This window comes from Cherax quadricarinatus, chromosome 3 (assembly GCF_038502225.1).
Source record: "Cherax quadricarinatus isolate ZL_2023a chromosome 3, ASM3850222v1, whole genome shotgun sequence".
Classification (NCBI taxonomy): domain Eukaryota; kingdom Metazoa; phylum Arthropoda; class Malacostraca; order Decapoda; family Parastacidae; genus Cherax; species Cherax quadricarinatus.
Genome location: NC_091294.1, coordinates 21,781,702 through 21,794,299, shown reverse-complemented (window position 1 = coordinate 21,794,299; position 12,598 = coordinate 21,781,702). Strand labels below are relative to the sequence as shown.

The 12,598-nt window shown below is 42.1% G+C and overlaps 1 protein-coding gene and 1 long non-coding RNA gene across 4 annotated transcripts in view; one reads left to right on the top strand and one right to left on the bottom strand.

The window, feature by feature from the left end:
• Nucleotides 1–12,598, bottom strand: part of E(z) (histone-lysine N-methyltransferase E(z)) — a 442,429-nt gene that overhangs the window by 35,476 nt on the left and 394,355 nt on the right. For all 3 annotated transcript variants that reach the window (XM_070090649.1, XM_070090671.1, XM_070090660.1), the window contains one exon: nucleotides 1,552–1,687. In XM_070090649.1, the coding sequence (XP_069946750.1) occupies nucleotides 1,552–1,687 (136 nt within the window). The remainder of the gene's footprint in view (nucleotides 1–1,551; nucleotides 1,688–12,598) is intronic.
• The window catches only part of LOC138853521 (uncharacterized), a 200,757-nt gene that overhangs the window by 16,891 nt on the left and 171,268 nt on the right, over nucleotides 1–12,598 (top strand). The gene's annotated exons all lie outside the window — the stretch shown is intronic.

Here is a 12,598-nt window from a genome sequence, read left to right as displayed (position 1 = left end):
CATGAAAAACAAAGTCCACCCCTGACAGTGACATGATAAGATGAGAAAACATTTGATAAGAGCTGACATTTGATGAGCATACGCGAGGGTGCAGTGATAACACTTGATAAGAAAAGATTAGAGGTGACATTTGATGAGCATCGGCCCTCGCTTTGTTTTCGCTGGTGCACAAACATGTCTGTCTGTTGATTTGTCTGTCAAGCTCCCTGTCTATCTGTCTATCCGTCTAGCTCTCTGTCTCAGGGTCACGTTTACTCACATCTTCAAGCAGAGTATAGCACTTTATCTGGATTTTTTGGGTTATCCTAGGTAATTTACAATATGTATACTTGTATTTATGTGTACCTGTGAGACAGAGATAGATAGAGACAGACAGAGATACAGAGATAGACAGACCCTAAACTTGGGGTTAACATCACTTTCCTCTTAAAAGAGGAGTGTTAATATGACATTACATCAGTGAATCCTTGGTGTTTGCTGCACTGTTTGCTCTAGCTGGCGCTCAATTTAACTGGCGCTCCCACAAGGTACTAAGTGGTCCCAGATTTTTTTAATATGGTACACACCGAGTGTTAAGACCCATTCTATGCTGACCAAGCATCTCAGGGCAATCGTGCCAAATTTGGAGGCAGGAAAATTAAAACATTTATATATGCTTGGGGCGCTACGTGTAAGAACATATATATATATATGTTTGGACTGTTTAGGGATTAACTGTCAAAACCATTTGTTCCCTAGGCTTTCTCAGCCTATTAATCTCACTGTATAAAAATACATAAATCTCAAAAATTTTCACATAAATTTGAAAATATTTCTGTATTCAATGGAGCTTTATAACGCTACACTTAAATACACAAAAATTAGCTGATAACTTATCCTTGTCACATCTGGGAATTTAATAACTCATTAAAGTGAGAAAGAGTGAAGTGCTCTTACACTTTCATTATTATATTATAGCTTTACTTGCATAATGAATGATACACAAATAACCCTCACATAAAAGAGAGAAGCTTACGATGATGTTTCGGTCCGACTTGGACCATTTACAAAGTCACACTGTGACTTTGTAAATGGTCCAAGTCGGACCAAAACGTCGTCGTAAGCTTCTCTCTTTTATGTGCGGGTTATTTGTGTATCGTTCCAGTCACGGTATTGTGCCTTTTTTTGTTATAATGAATGAGCACACCAACTATCACCAAAAGCTTGTAAACATCATGGAGTCAAAACTCTCAAATTATTTCTGGAATCATGTTATTAATAAAAAAAAAAAAAAAAAAAAAAAAAAAAAAAAAAAAAAAAGAAAGAAAGAATAATGTAAAGTTTCCTCCATGACAATGATTCTGATTAAACTTTTTGGTTGAAAAAAATTCTACAGAGTGATTTACAAACTAGTACCAACAAGGTCACAATTCTTTAAAAAATATCGTCTCCATATAAAAGGGTAAATAATCAAGAGACAGAGACTTTTAATACAGTACATTGAAATACTTTATATACAATGTACATGAGTTTTAAAATTACAATACGTCAGTTGGTGACATTTATACTTACAATCAGGACTGCAGTTACAAAATTTTTCACAAAAATTTTGGGTCATGACACAAGCGCAGTTCTGGTCACAAGGCTGATTGGGATGGTCACAGGGAGAGTAGTTGTAGACATGATTGCTTGAAGAGTCTTTCTTAAGCTGATAGAAATAAAAGCAATTTCACATATTCAATTTATTTACATGTACAGCTATAGCTCCGTGAGAGTCACTATTATGATGAGTCATCCTCTGAAATATCCTCCATTCATTTCAAATGTTGTGTGTTTAACAACAAATTAAAATTTGTAAAAAACTCAAAGAACATTTATCTGTTAAAAATGCATCTATTGTTATCTTTCTTCAAAGACCTAAATTCACTCACTATACAATACAGGTCCTCCATCACAAATCCGGCATGTCTATCCGATTCTCACTAGGCCATCTATCCAGCCAGCCAGCCAGCCAGCCATCTATCTATCCAGCCAGCCAGCCAGCCAGCCATCTATCTATCCAGCCAGCCAGCCATCTATCCAGCCAGCCAGCCATCTATCCAGCCAGCCAGCCATCTATCCAGCCAGCCAGCCATCTATCCAGCCAGCCAGCCAGCCATCTATCCAGCCAGCCAGCCAGCCATCTATCCAGCCAGCCAGCCAGCCATCTATCCAGCCAGCCAGCCAGCCATCTATCCAGCCAGCCAGCCAGCCATCTATCCAGCCAGCCAGCCAGCCAGCCAGCCATCTATCCAGCCAGCCAGCCAGCCATCTATCCAGCCAGCCAGCCAGCCATCTATCCAGCCAGCCAGCCAGCCAGCCATCTATCCAGACAGCCAGCCAGCCATCTATCCAGCCAGCCAGCCAGCCATCTATCCAGCCAGCCAGCCAGCCATCTATCCAGCCAGCCAGCCAGCCATCTATCCAGCCAGCCAGCCATCTATCCAGCCAGCCATCTATCCAGCCAGCCAGCCAGCCATCTATCCAGCCAGCCAGCCAGCCATCTATCCAGTCAGCCAGCCAGCCATCTATCCAGCCAGCCAGCCAGCCATCTATCCAGCCAGCCAGCCAGCCATCTATCCAGCCAGCCAGCCAGCCATCTATCCAGCCAGCCAGCCAGCCATCTATCCAGCCAGCCAGCCAGCCATCTATCCAGCCAGCCAGCCAGCCATCTATCCAGCCAGCCAGCCAGCCATCTATCCAGCCAGCCAGCCAGCCATCTATCCAGCCAGCCAGCCATCTATCCAGCCATCTATCCAGCCAGCCAGCCAGCCAGCAGGCCAGCCAGCCAGCAGGCCAGCCAGCCAGCCAGCCAGCAGGCCAGCCAGCCAGCTGAATACATAAAAACATAAGAAAGAAGGAATACTGCAACAGGCCTACTGGCCTATGCAAGACAGGTCCAATTCTCCAACTGGCTTAAGCCAATGCCTTGACCTAGTGGGGTCAGACACATCACTTAACCCTTTCAGGGTTGGTGCCGTACTAGAACGGCTTGCACACCAGGGTTGGTGCCATACTAGCACGCATAAATTCTAGCACCTTCAAATCTGGCGAGAGAAAGCTGGTAGGCCTACATATGAAAGAATGGGTCTATGTGGTAAGTGTGCTCAGTATAAAAAGAATCCTGTAGCACACAGTGCATAATGAGAAAAAAAAAAACTGACCGTGTGTTTGGTTTAAAACAGGGAATTTGCAGTGTATTTTCGTATGCTATTTATGGTTGTATTCTAGTTTTCCTGGTCTCATTTTATAGAATGGAAGACATGGTGTGGAAATTGAGATGATTTTGATTGGTTTCATAAAGAAAAGTACCTTGAAATTGAGCTCAAAGTAGCAGAAATGTTCGATTTTTGCCAAAGTTCAAAAGGAAACAAAACATGCCATGCGTCCAATACACATCAACTGGTGAGCCTAATATTCTTTCACAAGTGCGCTGATATTATTTATACCATTTCTACACTAATGCAGTAGTCTGCATAACAGTAAATCTTCTATTTTTTGTGAGAATAAAAATTCAAAGTGGAAAGCAAAAGAAATGTAACAGAGGCCTGGGGACGTGACTAATGAACAGAGGAAATGTTATTTTAGTGCCAGGAATGTGTCTTATTTATTCTGGACCCTATTTGGAAATTGGCATCTTTTGAAATTTGTGTGATATTGGCAAAATTGCCAATTTCTGACCACTTTATTGGATAGTTGAAATCAGTAAATGGGTGGTTTCTTGTACTCATTTGATAGAAAAAAATGGATTTCTGGCAAAATAGTTATCATTTTTGTCGACTGGTACATTGGAATTGGCCGAAAATAGTGCTCAAAGTGGGCGAAATCGCTGATGCGTAAACACTGTCGAGACCGCTAACTTTGCGAGAGCATAATTCCATAAGTTTTCCATCAAATTACATACTTTTGGTGTCATTATCATCAGTAAAAGATTCTCTATCATTCCATAAGAGAAAATAATTTTTTTTTTTGAAAAATTTCCGACACTGAAAACACGTTTAACACTTTCAGGGTCCAAGGCCAAAATCTGAAGTGGTGCCCCAGTGTCAGAGAATCTTTTTGTGAAGATAATAAAACAAAAGTACGAAATTTGATAGAAAATAGACGAAATTATGCTCTTGTGAATTTTGATGTGTCAGCGATATTTACGAATCAGCGATTTTGCCGAATTTGACTCCCATTTTAGGCCAATTACATTATTCCAGTCGACCAAATTCTTAGCTATTTTACTAGTATTACTTCTATTCTATCGCTTTGGCACAAGAAATCGCCAAGTCAACTGTTTCAACTACAAAATAAAGTGATCGGAAATTGGTAATTTGGCCAATTTAACACAAAGTTCAAAATATTCCAATTTCAAAATAGGGTCCAGAATAAACAATGTAGGTATTCCTGGCACTAAAGTAACATTTCCTCTGTTCATTAGTTATGTTCTGAGGCTTTACAAATAAATTCCATTTTGATTTTTTATTCACATAATGAGTTTTTATTCACACCAAAAAATAGAAGATTTACTGTTATGCAATATTATAATAATTGTATAAATATCATCACCACACTTGTGAATGTATATTAGACCCACCAGCTGGCATGTATTAGATGTGTGAGGTCGTTTGTTTACTCTTGAACATCAGCAAAAATTTAACATTTCTGCTACTTTGAGCTCAGTTTCAAGCCATTTCCTGTGCTAAAACCAATCAAAATCATCTCTATTTCCGTAATATGTCTTCCATTCTATCAAATGAGACCAAGAAATCACAATTACAACTATAAAAAACATACGAAAAAACACTGCAAAGTCGCTGTTTTAACCGAAAATCACTGTCTCAGTTTTTTTCTTTCATTATACACAGTGTGCTGCAGGATTTGTTTTATGTGGTGCACACATACCACATAGATGTATTCTCTCATATCTAGGCCCAAATTTACCACTCACAGTTTATCAGAGTGAGCTGAGCTCATGGCATAGATCTACGGTTTGGACCCTGAATGTAAAGCCGTAGATCTACGGGACGGACCCTGAAAGGGTTAGGAGAGGGCCTGCCGACCCTGAATTAAAGGAGGAGCAATGCATCCGACCTCGTAGCACAAGCTAGTCAGGTCCAACTCACACCCACCCACATCCACTCATGTATTTATCCAACCTATTTTTAAAACTACACAATGCCTTAGCATCAATGATGCTACTCGGGAGTTTGTTCCACTCATCCACAACTCCATTACCAAACCATTGCTTTCCTATATCCTTCCTGAATCTGAATTTTTCCAATTTAAAACCATTGCTGCAAGTCCTGTCTATGTTAGATATTTTTAACATGCTATTGACATCCCCTATATTAATTCCTGTTTTCCATTTATACACCTCAATCATTTTTATTAACACATCAGCCGATTCCCACCAAGGCAGGGTGCCCCGAGAAAGAAAAATTTTCATCATCATTCACTCCATCATTGTCTTGCCAGAAGGGTGCTTTACACTACAGTTACAAAACTGCAACATTAACACCCCTCCTTCAGAGTGTAGACACTGTATTTCCCATCCCCAGGACTCAAGTCCGGCCTGCCGGTTTCCCTGAATCCCTTCATAAATGTTACTTTGCTCACACTCCAAAAGCATGTCAAGTGTTAAAAACCATTTGTCTCCATTCATTCCTATCAAATACGCTCATGCACGCTTGCTGGAAGTCCAAGCCTCTCGCACACAAAACCTCCTTTACCCCCTCCCTCCAACCCTTCCTAGACCGACCCCTACCCCACCTTCCCTCCACTACAGATTTATACACTTTCTAAGTCATTCGGTATTGTTCCATTCTCTCTATATGTCCAAACCATCTCAACAACCCCTCCTAAGCCCTCTGGATAATAGTTTTAGTAATTCCACACCTTCTCCTAATTTCCAAACTATGAATTCTCTGCATTATATTCACACCACATATTGCCCTCAGACATGACATCTCCACTGCCTCTAGCCTTCTCCTCATTGCAACATTCATCACCCATGCTTCACACCCATACAAGAGTGTTGGTACAACTATACTCTCATACATTTTCCTCTTTGCTTCCACAGCTCTTTGTCTCCACAGACTCCTAAGTGCACCACTCACCTTTTTTTCCTCATCAATTCTGTGATTCACCTCATCCTTCATAGACCCATCTGTTGACACGTCCACTCCGAAATATCTGAATACATTCACCTCCTCCATCCTCTCTCCCTCCAATCTGATATCCAATCCTTCGTCACCTAATCTTTTTGTTATCCTCATAACCTTACTCTTTCCTACATTTACTTTTAATTTTCTTCTTTTACATACCCTACCAAATTCATCCACCAACCTCTGCAACTTCTCTTCAGAATCTCCCAAAAGCACAGTGTCATCAGCAAAGAGCAACTGTGACAACTCCCACTTTGTGTTTGATTCTTTATCTTTTAACTCCACACCTCTTGCCAAGACCCTAGCATTCACCTCTCTTACAACCCCATCTAGAAATATATTGAACAACCACGGTGACATCACACATCCTTGTCTAAGGCCTACTTTTACTGGGAAATAATCTCCCTCTCTCCTGTATACGCTAACCTGAGCCTCACTATCCTCGTAAAAGTTCTTCACTGCTTTCAGTAACCTGCCTCCTATACCACACACCTGCAACATCTGCCACACTGCCCTCTATCCACCCTGTCATATGCCTTTTCCAAATCATAAATGCCACAAAAACCTCTTTACCCTTATCTAAATACTGTTTATCTATATGTTTCACTGTAAACACTTGGTCTACACACCCCCTACCTTTCCTAAAGCCTCCTTATTCATCTATCCTACACTCTGTCTTACACTTAATTCTTTCAATAATAATTCTAAAATACACTTTACCAGGTATACTCAACAGATTTATTCCCCTATAATTTTTTTGCACTCTCTTTTATCCCCTTTGCCTTTATACAAAGGAACTATGCATGCTCTCTGCCAATCCCTAGGTACCTTATCCTCTTCCACACATTTATTACATAATAACACAAACCACTCCAAAACTATATCCCCTCCTGCTTTTAACATTTCTATCTTTATGCCATCAACCCGAGCTGCCTTACCCCTTTTCATTCTACCCACTACCTAACAAACTTCCCCCACACACACAACTGGCTCTTCCTCACTCCTACAAGATGTTATTCCTCTTTGCCCTACACAGGAAATCACAGCTTCCCTATCTTCATCAACCTTTAACAATTCCTCAAAATATTCCCTCCATCTTCCTGATACCTCTAACTCTCCATTTAATAACTCTCCTCTCCTATTTTTAACTGTCAAATCCATTTGTTCCCTAGGCTTCCTCAACTTATTAATCTCACTCCAAAACTTTTTCTCATTTTCAACAAAATTTGTTGATAACATCTCACCCACTCTCTCATTTGCTCTCGTTTTATATTGCTTTACCACTCTCTTAACCTCTCTTTTTCTCTCCATGTACTCTTCCCTCCTTGCATCACTCCTACTTTGTAAAAACTTCTGATATGCTAACTTTTTCTCCCTTACTACTCTCTTTACATCATCATTCCACCAATCGCTCTTCTTCCCTCCCATACCCACTTTCCTGTAACCACAAACTTCTGTTGAACACTCTAACACTACATTCTTAAACCTACCCCATGCATCTTTGACCCCAGTGCCTGTACTCTCACTAGGCCATCTATCCTCCAATAGCTGTTTATATCTTACCCTAACTGCCTCCTCTTTTAGTTTGTACACCTTCACCCCTCTCTTACTTGCTGCTTCTATTTTCCTTGTATCCCATCTACCTTTTACTCTCACTGTAGCTACAACTAGAAAGTGATCTGATATATCTGTGGCCCCTCTATAAACATGTACATCCTGAGGTCTACTCAACAGTCTTTTATCTACCAATATATAGTCCAACAAACTACTCTCATTATGCCCTACATCATATCTTGTATATTTATTTATCCTCTTTTTCTTAAAATACGTATTACAGTGGACCCCCGGTTATCGGCCGGTTTGGTTATTGGCCAACTCAGTTATCAGCAGGGTTTTCAGCGCTCGGTTATCGGCCGTTCGCTCGATTATCGGCCGTTTTGGACGCATCCATCCACCGGCTGGGGCAGCTTGCGCTTCAGTTTGGCTTTGTCTCTTGGTGGCTGAGGAAGCCTCTGCTCATACATCCAAACATTTTGCTTGTTTACCATTGTTTTTAGTGTTTTTTTGCAGTGCAACTGTGAAATAAGTAACCATGGCTCCATGGTAAGGCTTGGAAGAGAGTGACTTCCAGGACTTTGAACTCTGCTTGGAGAAAACTGTGGCCAGATTGTGTCCAAGAGAGGGATTTTGAAAGGTTTGAGACTCACTGTGACCCTAACCCTGCTGACCCTGTGGACTCTATTGTGTCTTTGGGGAAGTCCCTGGGGTTGGAGGTGAGTGGTGAGGATGTGGAAGAGTTGGTGGAGGACCCCACTGAAGAGCTGCAAGCTTCAACTTGAACAGCAACAGACTGCAGCTGAGGAACTTGCTTCAGAGGAGGAGGAGGAAGAGGGAGTGAAAGAGGTGCCTTCTTCAGAGATTAAAGAGGTGTGTGCAGTGTGTACCAGGGTGCAAGCTTTTGTAGAGAAACACCACCCTGACAAAGCTGAAAAAAGCCATATCTGCAACATGTTTAGTGACAAAACCCTGTCCCACTTCAGGGAAATCTTAAAGAGATGCCAGAAACAGACCACTCTGGACAGTTATTTTGTGAGACAGTGACTCTCAAGCTGGTTCTAGTGGCATTAAAAGACAGAGAAGAGAAGTAACCCCAGAGAAGGCATTGCTACCAAAAGTCTTCATGGAGGAAGATTCCCCTTCCAAACACTAGCTCCTCCCTCTTTCCTCCTCCCTATCTTCCAGAAGCCAGCATTAGCCTTCAATAAAGGTATGTAATACTTACATAACTGTAAAACAATGATTTTTTTGTGAATATTTTTGTTTGGAATGAATTAATTTTATTTCCATTAATTCTTATGGGAAATATTAATTTGGTTATCGGCCAACCTTCAGGAACGGATTATGGCCAATAACCGGGGGTCCACTGTACTTATAACTAAACCCCTTTCTATACAAAATTCAATCAAAGGGCTCCCATTATCATTTACACCTGGCACCCCAACCATACCTACCACGCCCTCTCTAAATGTTTCTCCTACTTTAGCATTTAGGTCCCCTACCACAATTACTCTCTCACTTGGTTCAAAGGTTCCTATACATTCACTTAGCATCTCCCAAAATCTCTCTCTCTTCTCTACACTCCTCTCTTCTCCAGGTGCATACACCTCAATCACATCCCCCTAACTCTATGTAGGCCTACTGACCCATGCAAAGCAGGTCCATGCCACCTCCCCCCCAGCTTAGACCAATGACCCACCTAGTCAGGTCACATCCACTGAAGGAAGGAGCAAGACATCAGACCTAGTAGCACAAGCTAGTCAGGTCCAACTCACACCCACCCACACTCACTCATGTATATAGCTAACCCTAGGTGTATTTGTTATCACTGTTACACACAAACATGTCTTGTCTGCTTGTCTCTGCTTATCTGTCTTTCTGTCTGCCTGGAGTATAATATGAAGCTCCTTGAAGAATGGTGTTATGACATCTGTTGACAGCCCAGTGACATTTGATAAATGGGCACTCAGGGAACCATGGCTTTATTTGTTTTCACTGATACACACAAACATGTTTGTCTGTCTGTCTATCTGTATGTCTGTCTATCTGTCTGTCTGTATCTGTCTGTCTATCTTTGCTGGGAATTTTTGAGTTATGCTAGGTAATTTGCACTATGTATAATAACTGTACTTATGTGTACATGTGAGACAGAGATATAGACAGAGACACAGCCAGAGACAGCCAAAGCAAGCCAGCCAGCCAGCCTACTGAATACATAAGAACATTAGAAAGAAGGAACACTACAGCACACCTACTGACCCATGCAAGGCAGGTCCATGTCACCCCCTGGCTTACACCAGTGACCCACCTAGTCAGGTCACATCCATTGAAGGAAGGAGCATGACATCAGACCTAGTAGCACAAGCTACTCAGGTCCAACTCACACCCACCCACACTCACTCATTTATTTATCTAACCTATATTTACTTTCCTCTTAAAATAGGAGTGTTAATGCGACATGGCATCAGTGAATCCCTGGTGTTTGCCACGCTATTTGCTCTAGCTGGCGCTCAGTTGAACTGGTGCTCCCACAAGGTACTAAATGGTCCCAGATTTTTTTTTAATACTGCACACACTGAGTGCACAGACCCATTCTTTCATGTTTAGGTGACTCAAGCCTATTGCGCCAAATTTGAAGGAACGAGAATTAAAACATAGATCTACGTTCGGAGCACTATGCATGCAAACGTAGATCTATGTTTGAACAGTTTAAGGGTTAAACTGTCCAAACGCAGAACTACATTCACCTGTACGGTGCTCCGAATATTCTGAAAGATGAATTTTTTTTTTTAAGTTAACCCTTTGACTGTCGCGGTCGTATATAAACGTCATGGGAGATACTGTGTTTGACGTATCTATACGCATAAATTCTAGCGGCTTCAAATCAAGCGGGAGAGGGCTGGTAGGCCTACACGAGAGAGAATGGGTCTCAGTGGTCGGTGTGCACCCTGTGAAAAAATCTGGGACTCAGCAGTGCATTGTGGGAACGCCATCTTGGTAGTCCATTTTCACCATGCCTCACGGTAAGAAGTTCCTCACTCCTCGGCGGATTGGAGGTCTTTTGTTCCCAAGTGATAGCTCAAACAGTGATGATAGTGTCAGTGAAAGTGAATTCCCTGGTTTTGAAGCAGGTGTGACCGAAAAAATTACCCAGGATAACATAATTAGTGATGAAAACCCAGATGACCCACAACCTTCCACCTCTGGTGCTGGGCCGGCTCGTTCATGTTCACCTGTACCAGGACGAAAGAGGAAACTATTTGCCCGTGTACAAGACTCAGATGTGAGCAGTGCAAGTGATAGTGATAGTGATTTCAAGGTTATTGAAAGCACTTCTAGTTGTGACAGTGAGGGTGAATATTCCCCAGTGAAGCGGCAGTATATACGACGTCACATGCGGTCTGGTAGTGTGCCATATGCTCTTCCAAGAGGAAGGAGTACATCTCGGAGCACATCCCGTGGCCCTACACCACGTCCTGATAGTGAAGATGACGATATTGTTACGATGGGTATCAATGATGCAAGTGAGGCAGCAGGCGGTGGTGGTGATAGTGATGGTGGCATGAGTCATGTGACACCAGCAGCAGGCCACGCTACTACCCGCGCTGCTGACTCTGCACAACTACAACCAGCCTCACCCGACCCCACACTCCCACAACCACAACCACAACCTGCACAACCACAACCACATTACAATATCCAGAATGCACCAGCTGACCGCATCTGGGATTGGCAGCAAGATGACGAGTTTGTTCCCAATCCCCATGACTTTGATGGAGGACAAAGTGGAATACGGCCATCATGTACACTTGGGAACAATCCCACTGAACTGGAATGCTTTCAGTTGTTCTTCGATGAACCCCTGATGGACATTATTGTCAGGGGAAGCAATACATACTATGAGTATACCATGGCAAACACTATTCTGTCACCAAGATCACGCCTACACCAGTGGAAGGACACAACTGTGGCAGAGATGTATCTGTTCTTTGCCACAATAATGCTTATGCCACATGTGTATAAGCATAGTGTCAACACATACTGGGCGACAGACCGCCTGATTTCAACCCCTGCTTTCAGTGACATTATACCAGTGAATAGATTTGTGTTACTGTTACGTATGTTACACTTTTCAGACAAAACCAGGCCTGACAGAAGCGACAGGTTATATAAGATCAGACGTGTGTTTATGTACCTGAAACAAAAATGCTGTATGTATTTTTATCCCTTCAGGAAGCTTGTTATTGACAAGTCTTTGATTTTGTTCAAAGGAAGACTCTCATTCAAGCAGTATATACCAAGCAAGAGGAAATGCTTTGGTATAAAGTTATTTGTTCTGTGTGATTGCAAAACTGGTCTGGTTTTGGATATAATTGTGTACACTGGCGGTAAAACATTGGAAGATACCAGAAAGTTACTGGGTATCTCTGGTGATGTGGTTAGAACAATGATGGAGCCATATCTTGGTAAGGGGCATATTTTATATACTGACAACAGGTACACAAGCCCTATACTCAGTGATTTCTTGCGAGTGAACATGACAGATGTGTGTGGCACAGTGCATGGAAATCGTAAACATATGCCTAGGTTCAATGCTGGCAGTCGTAGAGGTGAAGTGCAGGTGTTTGCTGCCAATGACATCATGGCATTTCGGTGGCATGACAAACGTGATGTCACACTGCTGACATCAGTTCACCGACACGAAATGGTAGACACTGGCAAGCAGAATAGAGAGACCAATGAACCCATTGTAAAACCTGCAGCTGTGATGGATTACAACCTCAATATGCACTTACTGGACAAATATGACATGCAGATTGGGTTTGCTGACTGTGTTTGCAAGAGTTATAAGTGGTACATAAAACTGTTTT